Source organism: Schistocerca piceifrons, chromosome 11 (genome assembly GCF_021461385.2).
Source record: "Schistocerca piceifrons isolate TAMUIC-IGC-003096 chromosome 11, iqSchPice1.1, whole genome shotgun sequence".
Classification (NCBI taxonomy): domain Eukaryota; kingdom Metazoa; phylum Arthropoda; class Insecta; order Orthoptera; family Acrididae; genus Schistocerca; species Schistocerca piceifrons.
The window spans coordinates 67,590,221-67,606,940 of NC_060148.1; the positions used below are offsets into that span (position 1 = coordinate 67,590,221).

The window sequence follows — 16,720 nt, forward strand, 5'->3', positions numbered from 1 at the left end:
TATATCCATGATCAAATGTGAGATCATCACATAAATATGACAAAAGAGCAAAAACTGAAAGTATTTGTATGATGCTCTACTAACCTGTCCAACACACATGTATTTATGCACTACCAAGTTAACACAGAGTAGGTAAAACAAGATACATTGTCACTGAAAAGTGAACACTAAACCACTGATCTTTTACTTTTACCTTGATAGAATAATGAACAAATAAAAGTGAGACAAGAAATAAACATCAAAGTCAAGAAACATAGCAGGAAATCATCATCTACAGATGATTTCAAACATTAAGTTTTCATGCTTTGTTGCATGTGAAAGTAGTAGAGTTGTTGATTTTGATGCTTATCAATTTCTTTGTTTCAGTTTCATTTGCTACATTCCTTGTCCAGATACAAATACGGCATCCATGCATTAAACATAGAAATGTTTTTAGGAAAGCGGCAAACATACATTTGTCACATGAATTTTGGAATGGCTGTTTCTTCTGTCATCTGCCGTGTTCTTCCTCTTTATTTTTGTAATTATTGAGCAAAATTTTCTAAAATACAAGTAAAGCTACAATTTTTTTTTTTGTAAATATTTTCACCAGAAAGATATGGTGGCACTGGAATTGCATGCTTTTGATTAACCTTTATGATGTAACATTTTGTTAATTCATGTAATAGCTTGCTCATTTAGATGTGTAAGCACACTGAAAAACATAAATGCTAAATTCAAATTTCAAAATGCTGAATTTTCAAAGTTTATTTGCTAATTTCATGTAGCTTTAACAATGAAGTACATGCTGGACAGAATGGAACACTCAAAAAATGGATTATTAGAAAACAGATGGGCGCAACACAAACTACAGATGGCTGCAAAATGAGAAGTAATGAGGAGATAAACTAAAATATGGGGAAAATATCAGAAGTTCTGCCAATGTCAATAATCAATCTTCTTTAGACACCCCCACCAAATGAATGAAAACAAACAAAACGAACATACTCATATTTCAAGAAAAAGAAATTGATAGTACTATGGATTACAGAGTTGTGAAAAGAACTAGAAAGAAGCATCGTCAAAGAATTAGAAATGAGAGAAAAAACTTTTTCAGAATAAAATACTAAATTTTGAAGAATTTCAAGACAGAAGGAATAAGAAATGTGGACCATATGAATAGAAGAATGGAAAGAAAACCTGGAGAGAAGATGATGGAGTTCTAGAAAAATAAGAAAGAAAGAAGGTTAAAAATTACATTTCTGACTTTGAGTTTTTGTGCAAATTTATGGTTCCAACAAGTTCACATAAATGTAAATATGACTTTTCCTAGTTCGATTTTGATAAACCAATTTGAAAGTTACTATCATTTTCAGATTTGGAAGATCCATCAATTACTTCTCTTGTTGAAGCATAAAACTGTAGTGTTTCCCCTGCTGACACAGATGGCTTATAATGTTGCTTTCAGAATCTGTGGAGGGGTTAACACTTACGGTGACATCATACAATTCGTCCTCACTGTTGCTCTTCCTGAATACACTATGTGATGACTTACAAGTTCGTGGCACCCTCCGTCGGTAAAGCTGGAATTCGATATGGTGTTGGCCTATCCTTAGCCTTGATGAAGTTTCCACTCTCACAGGCATACATTCAATCAGGTGCTGGAGGTTTCTTGAGGAATGGCAGCCCATTCTTCACAGAGTGCTGCACTGAGGACAGGTATCGATGTCGATCGGCGAGGCCTGGCTCACAGTCGGCGTTCCAAAACATCCTGAAGGTGTTCTATAGGATTTAGGCGAGTACTCTGTGCAGGCCAGTCCATCGCAGGGATGTCATTGTCGTGTAACCACTCTGCCACAGGCTGTACATTATGAACAGGTGCTTGATCGAGTTGAAAGATGCAATTGCCATCCCTGAATTGCTCTTCAACAGTGGGAAGCAAGCAGGTGCTTAAAACATCAATGTAGGCCTGTGCTGTGATAGTGCCATGCAAAACAACAAGGGGTTCAAGCCCCCTCCATGAAAAACATAACCAGACCATAACACCATCGCCTCCAAATTCTACTGTTGGCACTACATACACTGGCAGATGATATTCACCGAGCATTCACCATACCCACACCATGCCATCGGATCGCCACATTGTGTACCATGATTCATCACTCCACAAACTCCACTGAGCAAGGTGTCATTTGGCATTTACCGGCACGATGTGTGGCTTATGAGCAGCCACTCGACCACGAAATCCAAGTTTTCTCACCTCCCGCCTAACTGTCATAGTACTTGCAGTGTATCCTGATGCAGTTTGCAATTCTTGTGTGAAGGTCTGGATAGATGTCTGCCTATTACACGTTACGACCCTCTTCAACTGTCGGCGGTCTCTGTCAGTCAACAGATGAGGTCAACCTGTACGCTTTTGTGCTTTACGTATTCCTTCACGTTTCCACTTCACTATCACATCAGAAACAGTGGACCTATGGATGTTTCAGAGTGTGGAAATCTTGCTTACAGACGTATGACACAACTGACACCCAATCACCTGACGATGTTCGAAATCCGTGAGTCCCACAGAGCGCCCCATTTTGCTCTCTCATGATGCCTAATGACTACTGAGGTGACTGATATGGAGTACCTGGCAGTAGGTGGCAGCAAAATGCACCTAATGTGAGAAAAACGTATGTTTTTGGGGGTATCTGGATACTGTTGATCTCTAAGAAATAAACTTTCAACTATGACATCCTGTCATTCTCTTTGTAGATAGATGAAAAAAAATGCTGTGATGTCAATTGTTGTGAACGGTAAGATGTAAAGTGATGTCGAATTCGACAAAACGAGAGCACTACAAGGTATCCCAATACAACTTAGAGGCCAGGACTGTGACAACCTACTGAGATATGGGAAGGAACTACTCAGCCTAAGCTTAGACTCACCAACAGCACTGACCAGGGTGTATATGTGGACAAAGAAAAAAAAATCCCGGATTTTTCCCGGATTACCCGGTAAAAAATACACGTTCTCCCGGGTGAAAATACACTCTTTCCATGTTAAGTGACAATATACTCTTCCTCAGCACTGTAAAACTCATCAATCCTTTGAATGTTTACGGTTTTATATACCAACGTAGAATTTCCCGACACTTCAGAAAACGAAATTCCCGGGAGGGGGCTATTGTTTTCGTATTACAAAGGTACGAATTTGAATTCCATCAAACTCCGCATGTCACTTTCCGAAGCATTGAAATCGAGATTGCGATGCGCTTTTGTAAGCCAGTCATAGCTCATGTCACTTGATCTCGCCAGCTGATGACAGCATAGGACACGTGATGTAGTCAACCAATAGCAAGATCACTCTTCAGTAGTGCGAACACACAAATAAGAAAAGTTCATGGCTTAAATTAAGATACATCACACAAATGTGCCAGTAAAATGTTTAATAACAATGTAAATGTCTGATCTGGGCTCGAAATTCTTCCAAATGGTCATCCTCAAAGAGTTGATTTTTAAATGAGAGTCAAACGCTTTGTGATTTAAGAAATTGATAGTAAATTCTCGCACACAGTTCATCTTGTGCAAAAGGAAATTTGCTTTGAATGTAACGCTTTCCAAACCACCATTCGCAATATTTTCCTGCGACCTGTTAGAAATAGGTTCGTTTCAGCAGTTGCCAGAGAGCGCCAGATAACAGGCGTCACCACGCTTGCGCAGCTACGATGACGCAGGAAGCCCATATGTTCATACGTGTAAAACATTAAAAGATCTTATATTATGTCATAAAAGAAACAAGACATCAGAGGATACTTCAAGAGCACCGGAATTTTGTGAACCACACTAAAATGCATAATTCGGCTTAAAGTGCACATTCGTATGTCCATATTCGGATGTAAATTTTCTTGGAGTACCAGTGCTGTATTATCTCATGTTTGGTTCTTTATTATGGTATAATGCCATACATGGACTTGAAATGCAGTGAACAGTTGAAACCAGCCAAGAGTGTGAAATTAAACTCTTCGTTCCAAATAAATTGACTGCCTCAGCAGAAAAGATTAATAAAAGTCAAATCTCTGTAGCAAACCTACAAAAATAACTTCATTTTTCTGCAAGGCGGTTAATTCTTGACTGTCAGAAAAGTGGTAATAAAATTTTTGCTTTCCGTCACTAAGCGAACGTATTTTAATTCATTTGATAACTCCCGGCGACAAAAATCCATTTCATCATCATTTAACGTGAGAGCAATAAACGAAGACGAAACAACAAAATCAATGAACGTAAAGACGGGTCACGTGGAGACGACCCACCTCCCCACCACAATTCTGACTCCTCTGTGCATCAGCCCCAGATTTACTATATTCCCAAACTGGGGCAATGTTAGGTAGTGGCGCCCAGCCACACTTCATTAACCAGAAGCGGGAGAAGGTACTACGCATACGTGACTAAACTGCGCATGCACAACAGCCTGCCCATAACTGCTCAAATGACTCTTAATTTAAACAGTTGTCACGTCACGCTCATCGGAGGCAATTTGTTGTTATGAAGCGTTGCATAGTCTTCCTAAGCCTTTGACACACTGTGCTGTTGGCAGACACTTGTACGAGCACAGTGTTTTGTTGTGATATACGGCGCATTTCCTTTGCGACTAAAGTTTTATTTTCATTTTTTTTTCTCTCGTTCATGTTTTGTTGCTGCAGCATTATTCTGCAGTAGCAGGATACAATAATATCCTTAGTTTGAGTATTGGTTCTTAAGAGTCAAAAATCACAGAAATTTAACAGAAAATGAAAGCAGTGAAAAATTCCCGGAATTCTAAACAATTCCCGGGTTTTTCCCGGTTTTCTCCCGGATGAAAAATTTCCCGGGTTTTTCCCAGATCTCCCGGTTGTGCCGGGTCATATACACCCTGACTGAGGTACCTGAGTTGTGACACATCTATAATTGCCATTAGTACTCAGGAGTTGGTGAGGAGGCCCGAGTGAACTTGTCACTAGCTCAAAAGGTAAACTTGGGGGCCGTACTCAGACTTGACGACAACACTTAGTGATCGGCAGAATATGTAAGTTTACTTGTCAACAGTCAGACGGTGAAGTTAAGAACCGTGAATCAAAACTGACTGGTGGACATACCTTGAAGAATGGCATGTGCCGCTGGAGTGTGTCATCTAGGAGAGTGTCTCTGGCGAACGACAGCACCGTGTCCACCTTCACACTGGTGCTCTTCTCGATAATCTCCCGGAGGGCCTCCGGATGGTACCCCGTGATGCCGATGAACCTCGCCTTGCCTGCTGCCACAAACTCCTGCAGCACCGGAAGAGTCTCCCGGATAACTAAGTCCGGCTTGTTAGCGAGATCCAAGTCGTGCACCTGGAAATGTCGAGAGGGGAAAAATTATTCACTTACCCACTGAAGTCAAAGGTACTGCGATGTTTCTGTACTCACAGAGGAACACGACAATGTCAGTGCTGACACTTCCTGGCGGACAAACTGTGCGGTGGACCAGGATTGAACCTGGCACCTTTACCTTTCGCCTGCATGTGCTCTACTGACTGAGCTATGTGAACGCGACTCGTGATCCACCCTTTGTAGCAGCCCTTTTTCTGTTTTCACTTTTTCGTCTAATAGGTGAAAGTTTCATTTTATTTTTACACATTGACTGTCATTGAAGGGTTTTACTTTTATTTAATATTGTCCCGGCTAAGTATCAGTTTGATTACTTTTAAAACCCAATATTAAACGTTGATCACTACACGTATAGTCTTCCCAACTCTGAGAGAAAAAATCTTTAGTAGCTTTACTACCAATGTTTACAGATGACGATGCTTTAACCTTTCGTTCAATTGTTTTAGTTAAGAATCGCTAGTTTGTTCTTGGCATAGGTCACATAACCTTAATGTTTATTAATCTAATTTAAATTAATGTTCAAGACTTGTATTATGTTTCAAATTAACAACGTCAGTTTATTGACAAGAATTATTAATAAAGAGGTTCACTCATACAATCTCATTCAAAGAAGTTCTTTAATTAGATGTCTAAGTAGGATTCCCGCTAACATCAGAGATGTTAGATAATATCCTGTCACTTTCGGTAAATAAGTTATTTCCATTTAATATCCGCAAACTGTCATTAACTACGATCACTAATCGCGTGAAGTTAAAGTTTCCCGCTATCACAATTCAAAGTCCAAATCCGGTTAAAATTCTCAATTCAGTAAAGCGTTTAAATATTCACAAGAATTGACATTAAAGTCAAAGAGATTACTATTCACCTTCCCGCTTATCTAATCTGATAAATGTCCAAATTAAAGTCTTGAATTGACTATCCTCAAAAACAATTTCGTCATGATCTATTCTTAATCCCCGTTTAATAAAGTCCAAATTGTTGTTCTCTAAAGCTGTACGTCCTCAATAACTTCTGAACTAGAACAGACTAGAGACTGGAGTATCATAATTACAACATGTGGCTATTTGTACTTTAATAAACACTATCTTTGGTGTCCCAGACCTACGTTCTATGACTATAATATTGATTTTCTTATGTATTGGAATAACTAATATTTTAATATTTTCTACTGTTTTTCCCCCTTCCCATGTTTCTAAAATTTATAATTAAATTTTCCTTTTCTTTTCTTTTCTTTTGCTTTCTATACTAGATATTTCCCTCTATTTGTTTTTTATTTATTTTTTGTAATTACTACTTGTGTAGGGACTTGGGTAATTTTGTGAACTGATATTTTAAGGATATGGGAGCTAATTTGGGAGCTCTTCCCCCCCCTCCCCCCCCCCCCTCAACACTGTGAGGTGCTGTAGGTGTTACACCTTGCAGGGTGGTGCTCCACATTTGTAATATGTTCAATGCAGGAAATGTTTATGTACACCATCACTCTATTGGAGTGTGTTACTACGAGCTGTGTCTGGAAAGTAGGTACTGTTTCATTCTACTGCCATCACATCACTAGGCTCGCAGTTCTGCACATTCACACTCGTCTCTCTGATCCGCAGTCTTTCCACTGACTGCACTGCAGCTGGGTTGTGTTGCATTTACATTTGTTAGTTAAAAAGGTTTAAGACAATCTCCGAGCCCTCCGACTGTGAAGTGCATTCTGCAATACAGGTTCTGAATGCAAAGAATGTTAAGCCAGATGAAATTTATTGTCAGCTTGTGTAGATTTATGTTGAAACCTAATTACTAATGGAATGTTGAGAAATTGGGTGAGACAATTCAATGATGCACGGAGTGGGCAGCCTTCTGTTGCCAATGAGGGTTTGTGTGAAAAGTGGTGTTCACGATACGAATGCTTTGTAATGAGTTCCCAAAAATTTCAAAAATTGTTTTGCACGAGAGTCTCATAAATTGCATAAATTTTAGCAAATTGTGTTCCCATTGTGCTCCGAAAATGCTTACGGATGTCCACCAAATGAAGCGATTTGGCAGTGCTTACTCAATACAGTGATGAGGGAGATGAATTCTTAAACAGAATTGTGACCAGTAATGAAACATAGATTTGTCATGTTGCTCCAGAATGAAAACAACAGTCGACGCAGTGGAGGCACTCATGAACCCTCAAAAAACAAAACTTCAAAACAACTTTGTCAGCACAAAAATCAGGTGCACTGTGTTCTGGGACAGACAGGGCATTCTGTTCCTTCTCGGAGGTGAAACCATCAATGTGGTACAATACTGTTAAACACTGAGAAAACTTTGAGTACAATTCAAAATAAAAAAGTGTGGAATTCTCAGTTTGTGCTGCTTCATTACAATGCATGCCCCCCCCCCCCCCCAATTCAAAATCTTATTCAGCAATTCGTCAAAATCTTATTCAGCAATTCGGTTAGGAGCAATTCAATCACCTGTCATACAATCCAATCTTGCACCTGACTACCCCTTGTTCTTGAACTTGAAGTGTGATTTTCGAGGAAGACGCTCTGATAGCGATGATGATGCTAGAAACATTGTCAGCAGTGGCTGTCTTTACTGTTGGTGTCTTTCTATGAAGAGGAGACAGAAAGGTTGGTTTCCTACTATGACAAATGTCTGAACAATGATGGTAATTATGTAGAAAAATAATTCTTGTAAAAATAAATTCTGGTTTGAAAAAAAAAAATGTTTTAATGTAATGACACAATTTCAGAGACTTTACTGGTCTCATACAGATATGATTTTATGCATCTAGACTGAAATGGCGAGTGAAAATTTGTACCGAGGCCAGAAATTGAATTCAGGCCTCGTACTCATTAGGCAGGTGCATTAGCCACTAAGCCACCTTGGCACACTGGTTCACACAACAGCACGGATTATCTTGGCATGCCTACCTCCTCAGTCCAATTCATACATTAAATCATATCTCTATGAGACCAGTAAAATCTCTGAAATTGTGTCATTTCATTTGCAGGTACCTGCACATAGGTTTCTGGCTGGGTCCCCATTTACGTCCAGTGCTGAGGTGCTATTCCAGAACATGGAGAGCCTTGGCAATTCTAGAATGAAATTTTCACTCTACAGTGGAGTGTGCACTGATATGAAACTTCCTGGCAGATTAAAACTGTGTGCGCCGGACTGAGACTCGAACTCAGGACCTTTGTCTTTCGTGAGCAAGTGCTCTACCAACTGAGCTACCCAAGCACACCTCATGCCCCGTCCTCACAGCTCTAATTCCACAAGTACCTTGTCTCCTATCTTCCATAATTTACAGAAACTCTCCTGCGAACCTTGCAGAACCAGCACTCCCGAAAGAAAGGATATTGCAGAGACGTGGCTTACCCACAGCCTGGGGGTTGTTTCTAGAATGAAATTTTCATTCTACAGTGGAGTGTGCACTGATATGAAAGTTCCTGGCAGATTAAAACTGTGTGCCGGACCGAGACTCGAACTCGAGACCTTTGCCTTTCGCAGGCAAGTGCTCTACCATCTGAGCTACCAAGGTTCGCAAGAAAGCTTCTGTGAAGTTTGGAAGGTAGGAGATGAGGTACTGGCGGAATTAGAGGTATGAGGACGGGGCGTGAATTGTGCTTGGGTAGCTCAGTTGGTAGAGCACTTGCCCACGAAAGGCAAAGGTCCCGAGTTCGAGTCTCAGTCTTGGCAATTCTGTTTGTGTGAATCACTGTGCCAAGGTGGCTTAGTGGCTAGTGCAGCTGCCTATTAAGCAGGAGACTCGGGTTTGATTCCTGGCCTTGGTACAAATTTTCACTCACCATTTCAGTCTACATACACAAAATGTTTTTATGTGTTTTTTTTCCCAAAATGGTACTTCCTTTCCAGACACACCTCATAGTTCTGGTATATGTGGACATCCTTTGACACTGGACAAATATCTATTTTAGCATCTTGCATTCAAATGTATTAAACATAGCTGCCTTTCATATCCTTAAATAGGCAGACATCTCTATTTGTATTGTATGTCAGTAACACATTTCTGATAATTGGACACATCTATACTACCACTGAAAAGGTGGCATATATACTTCTTGCAAGACCTGTGCAAGTTACTCTCATTACGTTCATACTGCAACTGCTGTAAAAATTTTGGAACTGCCGTGGTGAAATACACATTGCACTTTCCTGTAGGCTACTGCATTGCAATTTTAATGTGTAACTTCTCTTATAGCAAGCTCAGTGAGTACTGACAGCTTGAGAACAGCACATTCCAACAAAATTTATAGAGCAGCTGACGGCATATATAAATGTGCGCTTCATTTTTCACAGCTTTACTCTCACCTTCCAAACCTCACTCACAGTCTACTGTCAAGTAAAAATTCATCCTGGCAGCGTAAACACCCATCAAATATATTGTTACAGTTGAAAGTGTTTGTCAGTCTCAGCACACTTCTGTGCCTCACACAAAGTTCCAGAACTGCTGCTGCTTCCTTGTGCAATTTTCTGAACAGCATGTTTAATTCAGTTCGTACATATCACATGTGGTTGGGTAAGCCACAGACCACTGCCAATTCCTCTCCATCGGTGGTACAATTAAGGTACATGAAACAAGCCTCCCTGGAGATTACGATTGAGAAAAGCAATCAGGCGTATCCAGGGCATCGAGAAATGGCGGCTGATCCTTTCACACCAGAAACATCCATGTACAACCCTTTTTTAGAGCCACAGCTAAGTGGTACTATTCCAAAATTCCCTGTTGGAAAATCAGTAGTATTAGCATTCTAGGGTCAACTGTACATACCGTCATGGGATGTAATGGTGTTGTGGCACATGATGTTACGTGAGCAAAGAGAAAGAACACAGAGGACTGATAACATTTACTTAATTTAGCCATTTTACTGGTTTTTCTGTTCTGCGCCTGTGAATTATATTACTTTATGAAATACAGCAAACATCTACTTTTTATCTATTTCTATTTACATCAACATGCATTTTGGGCTTTCATCCATCTTCAATTGACATAATGTTAATTCTTTTATATAAAATGTGCAGAATTACTTTTGTAATGTTCGATATTATTGTTGACCCACTGCTACTTCACTTGTATGTAACTGTGCATATCAAAGTCATTAAAAGAAACGAGATTGGCTCAGAATACTGGATGTCAAGCAACTTTCATTTTTTAGTCATACAGAAGTTCAAATTAATGTTTAATGTATACACCCAACTGATTTCATCAGTACTTTTAGAACTTGTAAGCAAAATGTAACATGGCTTTAGTTCAAATGCTGCTCATGATTTCCATACTGGGGAACATTCCACATTTATCAATCGGAACTAACCTAGACCTAGGGCTATGCTGCAGATCAGTATGTCATCACAGCCAAAATTTGAGGAGATGGGACGGGGCTGGGCAATAACACTCTATAGCCAAAAGTTTACATAGTGTATCTTCTTTCCATATTACAATCAACTGCTGAATATCATCAAAAGCTAACTCGAAGATAAGTGCTATAGACAGCATATTTATCTGCCAGTATCACATTTCCTGACACTTTACCACAACAAATGATTACTAAAAGATGCGTTTAGAGAGATCTTTAATGCTGTGTATCTTAGCTTTGATGGAGCTGAATGTTCTCATGTTTTCAGTTCTAAACTTCATATGTTTAATATTTTATGTGTGTGCAACCTGTGGCATTTATAAGTTTGCATGATTAAACAGTGATGTTTCCATGAAATGATGGCTCTTGTGCTGTGATTGTGATATTTGGATGAATGTATGAATGTATGAATACTGAATTGTGATCAAATCAGGCAGTGACGCAGAAACAATCTTGTAGTCCATTGGTCCTTATTCCCTGTCATATTTGCATAATGCAACAAACAACTGCTGAGAGAAAGAGAGATATCTTATTTGTACATAACATCCCATATTACAGAACACACTTCTATTAAAACCTTTTCACTACAACAGACATGCTCTCTCCATTATATGCTGAGGGCAACTTTTGTTCTGGCTGCACTGCTCACCAAATGTTGGTACCTGTGCTGAGAGATGACATTCTGAGTAATATGAAATACTTGTCATCCAATTTTTTGAAAACTGTAATGTGAGAAAATTTGATTTTTGCACAACTTACAGTCGGATATCCTCACCTGATAAATAATTGAATTTCTTTTCATTATCTGTCATATTTGCTGCACTGCATCAAAGTAAGTAAAACATTGCATGAAATCTTAAAGAGTTTGCATAGATAAAAACACACTGTATAAACATTGCATATGGTTGACCTAAGCTCATACTTTGCAGTGAATGAAATGCAGATAAAATTTTGAATTTTATTTAAAATTGAGAGCTGAATGGTATCAGATCATTTCGAGTTGTTGAGTTTTATATCCGACGGACGGTTGTGTGAGATATGCCTATTCACATCCTTGGGCATCGTGATTCATGTGCTCATAACAATCGTCAAATTTCAAACAATTCGTGATATTGAAACAAGGTTTTTAGAAAATGATAGCACACAATGAGGCAAATATGTTGTGTGATAAACACTCGAACCTTTTTTATTCACTGAGATATGGAAGTAAGCTGTCCACAGGAGTGAGAGGTTGGCAACTCAGGGTGCATACAGACATCCGTAGCACTGTAGAAAAACCCAAGCAGCGCATGTGTACACATCCTCAGCACCTGGGGAATGGTGTAGCAGTATTTGTATCCACGTCCACAGCAGTGATAGAGTTAATAAGGAAGTCTCAGATTCTTTCAGAAAATGTGATGGTGAATAAAAAAAATTTGGAGAAAGGAGGATCTAACACTGACATCTTTAGTTGGTGTCACAAACCATTATACTACAATGCAGTTCAATGCACACATGCATTACTTATTTGGCCCTGTTAAGGCATTCATCACCAATATGTCATTAACTGACATTAAATTATATTAATTGTAATAAGAATGATGGATTTCAATACATCTTAAATGCACCATTGCCTTGAAGTGATGCACTTTCATAGCATGCAAGCTATAATATGTAAACAACCAAATATGAAAATTCTTTAGCCATCAACATGATGTTTTCTGTCATTTTCTTTCAATGAGATGTATTTATAATCACACATTTTCAAAAAATTGTTAATGTTCCGATGCTTTGAAACAGCGCATATTCATAGGACATAAGTTATAATGTGAAAAAAACGTATTATGAGTACAGCAAAATCAATATGGCATCTCTGAAGTTCTGCTTGTGATGTAGATCTGATGTAGAATGACTGGGCATAAGGAAATGAGCCTCTGGGAGGCCCATAACAGCTGTACCCTGTAGAAGCCACACCCCAAACTCTCTTCTGCATGGAGCTAACCAGCATTTCAAGGCACAGACTACTACCTGTTCAAAAAACATCACTCAATTACTACAGTTCCAAAAATGTTGACTGTCACTGTGTAGACTTGTGTGGGAAATATTCAAAGTGCACCCTGATAATTTCAGTTCTGTTATCCATTAGTCAGAACTGTATATTAACATATATTTTGGGACAGCTCTGTCTTAAAGCCTTTAACTACAACCTGCATCTCCTCTGCACACAACTGGAGTAGGAAGAGAAGGTGGTGATTCGCGTTTAACATACCGCTGACAACGAGGTCATTAGAGATGGACCATAAGCACAGATTAGGGAAGGATAAAAAAGGATAGTGGCCTTGTTCTTTCAAAGGAACAATCCCAGCATTTGCCTTAAACAATTCAAGAAAAATCTCAAAATACCTAAATTGTAACAGTCGGAGGCGGGTTTGAACTGTCGTACTCCCAAATGCGGGTCCAGTGTGTTAATAACAGTGCTACCCCACTCATGACAACTCGATTTGTATTTGGCAATCGACATATCGACGTACACTGTGAATGCTTGCCTCCATCATTTTAACATCACTTCCTTAACTCATCTGAAAGCAAACAAACTATGCCCTTAGCACAATGAACAAGGAAAATTTTACAAGTAATATGCTAGTATGCTGCACTGCCACTGGCTACGGAAGGAAAACACACCCCACCAAATGTTACATTCCAATGCTTTTCACCATACTTCACAGTTTTCAGTTTAATTTACCATGTTCTGTTTAGCAAAAGTGACAAAAAGCAGATTACAGAGTACCTGACGGCTCAACACAAAAGTTTTGTCTCAAGTACAGATAGTGTTGAGGATCAGTGGACAAAGTTCAAAACCATCGTACAATATGTGTTAGATGAGTATGTGCCAAGCAAGATCATAAGAGATGGAAAAGAGCCACCGTGGTACAATAACCGAGTTAGAAAACTGCTGCGGAAGCAAAGGGAACTTCACAGCAAACATAAATGTAGCCAAAGCCTTGCAGACAAACAAAAATTACATGAAGCGAAATGTAGTGTGAGGAGGGCTATGTGAGAGGCGTTCAATGAATTCGAAAGTCAGGTTCTATGTACTGACTTGGCAGAAAATCCTAAGAAATTTTGGTCTTATGTCAAAACGGTAGGTGGATCCAAACAAAATGTCCAGACACTCTGTGACCAAAATGGTACTGAAACAGAGGATGACAGACTAAAGGCCAAAATACTAAATGTCTTTTTCCAAAGCTGTTTCACAGAGGAAGACTGCACTGCAGTTCCTTCTCTAGATTGTCCCACAGATGACAAAATGGTAGATACCTAAATAGACGACAGAGGGATAGAGAAACAATTAAAATCGCTCAAACAAGGATAGGCCGCTGGACCTGATGGGATACCAGTTCGATTTTACACAGAGTACAAGAAGGAACTTTCCCCCCTTCTTGCAGCAGTGTACCGTAGGTCTCTAGAAGAGCGTAACATTCCAAAAGATTGGAAAAGGGCACAGGTCATCCCCATTTTCAAGAAGGGACGTCGAACAGATGTGCAGAACTATAGACCTATATCTCTAACGTTGATCAGCTGTAGAATTTTGGAACACGTATTATGTTCGAGTATAATGACTTTTCTGGAGACTAGAAATCTACTCTGTAGGAATCAGCATGGGTTGCGAAAAAGATGGTCGTGTGAAACCCAGCTCACACTATTCGTCCACGAGACTCAGAGGGCCATAGACACGGGTTCACAGGTAGATGCCGTGTTTCTTGACTTCCGCAAGGCATTTGATACAGTTCCCCACAGTCGTTTAATGAACAAAGTAAGAGCATATGGACTATCAGACCAATTGTGTGATTGGATTGAAGAGTTCCTAGATAACAGAACGCAGCATGTCATTCTCAATGGAGAGAAGTCTTCCGAAGTAAGAGTGATTTCAGGTGTGCCACAGGGGAGTGTCGTAGGATCGTTGCTATTCACAATATGCATAAATGACCTTGTGGATGACATCGGAAGTTCACTGAGGCTTTTTGCAGATGATGCAGTGGTGTATCGAGAGGTTGTAACAATGGAAAATTGTACTGAAATGCAGGAGGATCTGCAGCGAATTGATGCATGGTGCATGGAATGGCAATTGAATCTCAATGTAGACAAGTGTAATGTGCTGCGAATACACAGAAAGATAGATCCCTTACCATTTAGCTACAAAATAGCAGGTCAGCAACTGGAAGCAGTTAATTCCATAAATTATCTGGGAGTATGCATTAGGAGTGATTTAAAATGGAATGATCATATAAAGTTGATCGTCAGTAAAGCAGATGCCAGACTGAGATTCATTGGAAGAATCCTAAGGAAATGCAATCCGAAAACAAAGGAAGTAGGTTACAGTATGTTTGTTTGCCCACTGCTTGAATACTGCTCAGCAGTGTGGGATCCGTACCAGATAGGGTTGATAGAAGTGATAGAGAAGATCCAACGTAGAGCAGCACGCTTCGCTACAGGATCATTTAGTAATCGCGAAAGCGTTACGGAGATGATAGATAAACTCCAGTGGAAGACTCTGCAGGAGAGATGCTCAGTAGCTCGGTACGGGCTTTTGTCGAAGTTTCGAGAACATACCTTCACCGAAGAGTTAAGCAGTATATTGCTCCCTCCTACGTATATCTCGCGAAGAGACCATGAGGATAAAATCAGAGAGATTAGAGCCCACACAGAGGCATACCGACAATCCTTCTTTCCATGGACAATACAAGACTGGAATAGAAGGGAGAACCGATAGAGGTACTCAAGGTACCCTCTGCCACACACCGTCAGGTGGCTTGCGGAGTATGGATGTAGATGTAGATGTAGATGTTCATCAATTTCTGCTTTTCTGTGGGTGATCACAAAGGAAAGATCTCTCAAAAACATGTGTTTTGACATATAATTTGTGATCCCATCACGTCGGAAAATAGCTCAATTACCTTGTACCCGGATAGCGATTTCAATTTTTTGACGAGTTTTTACCTGCTCTTACCCATCAGGTGAAATTCATTACCACTTATTTTGTATAAACACTGTGGTGAACATTTAATTTCCTTCACATATGTAGATTTTATACAATGTATTAGAGAGGATTACAATTTTTAATCTTCTATGTCAATTACATATATTTTTGCTGGTATTTTGGGGGTTTTAACATTTTCCTGGATTCTGCGTTTTCCTCAATTTTGCATTTTTTAAGTGTTGAGAGCATGAAAATCTAAAATAAGGGTTTCATTGTATTTTCAAAAGTTACAAAATATGGCATTATCCCTATTCCATATAAAAATGTTGGAAATGAAAGGGTGGCAGATTACTGGTATTATTAATAACTTCTTAGTTATTTTGTGTTGAAATTGGATACTGAATTTTTGGTTTATGGCTGAGGTTTGTGCACAACTTTAAAGTGACAGTTCATTGTCCACATAAGAATATGATATCACATGAATATACTCTACTTCCAATGAACTCTATACTGGTAACATTTTTATTCTATGATGTCACATTTTTTTATCCTTTTGCACCAAAAATCTTGCCATAAACGTCACGTTTTCTAGAGATCATAAAGCAATGCATCAATTAAAATGTGTATCTCTGAACAAAACATGTATAAATGCAAAAAATCAGCAAAAACATCATTTTAACTTTACATTCACTTTTTTAGTACAATTTGTTGCACAAAAGTTTCGGGAAATGTGGTGTCAGCAGATAAACCTGTAACCTCTATTTCAACTTTTAAGATGGCTCCATTAATAGGGGCAATGGATTTTTGGTGATGAAACCAGGATACAGATCCCTTCAGAATTTGATGGAAATGGAATTTGCCGTGCCAGCGATGAAGGTCGACATCATCAAATGCCTTCTGTTGTGCTTAAGGCAATTCGTCTTTCTCATTATAATACAGATTTTGAGAAGCTGCTTTAACACTAGTCAAGAACTGATGGATAAATTGAATAGTGACTCACCGAGCTTTGGGTTATGACAATGCTTTCTTTTTGGAAACTTT

General features: G+C 39.2%; 1 protein-coding gene across 1 annotated transcript in view; it reads right to left on the reverse strand.

The window, feature by feature from the left end:
• LOC124720108 (L-galactose dehydrogenase-like) overlaps nt 1-16,720 on the reverse strand; it is a 100,391-nt gene that overhangs the window by 26,174 nt on the left and 57,497 nt on the right. Inside the window, exon 5 of the mRNA XM_047245400.1 lies at nt 5,096-5,332. Coding sequence (XP_047101356.1) covers nt 5,096-5,332 — 237 coding nt within the window. The remainder of the gene's footprint in view (nt 1-5,095; nt 5,333-16,720) is intronic.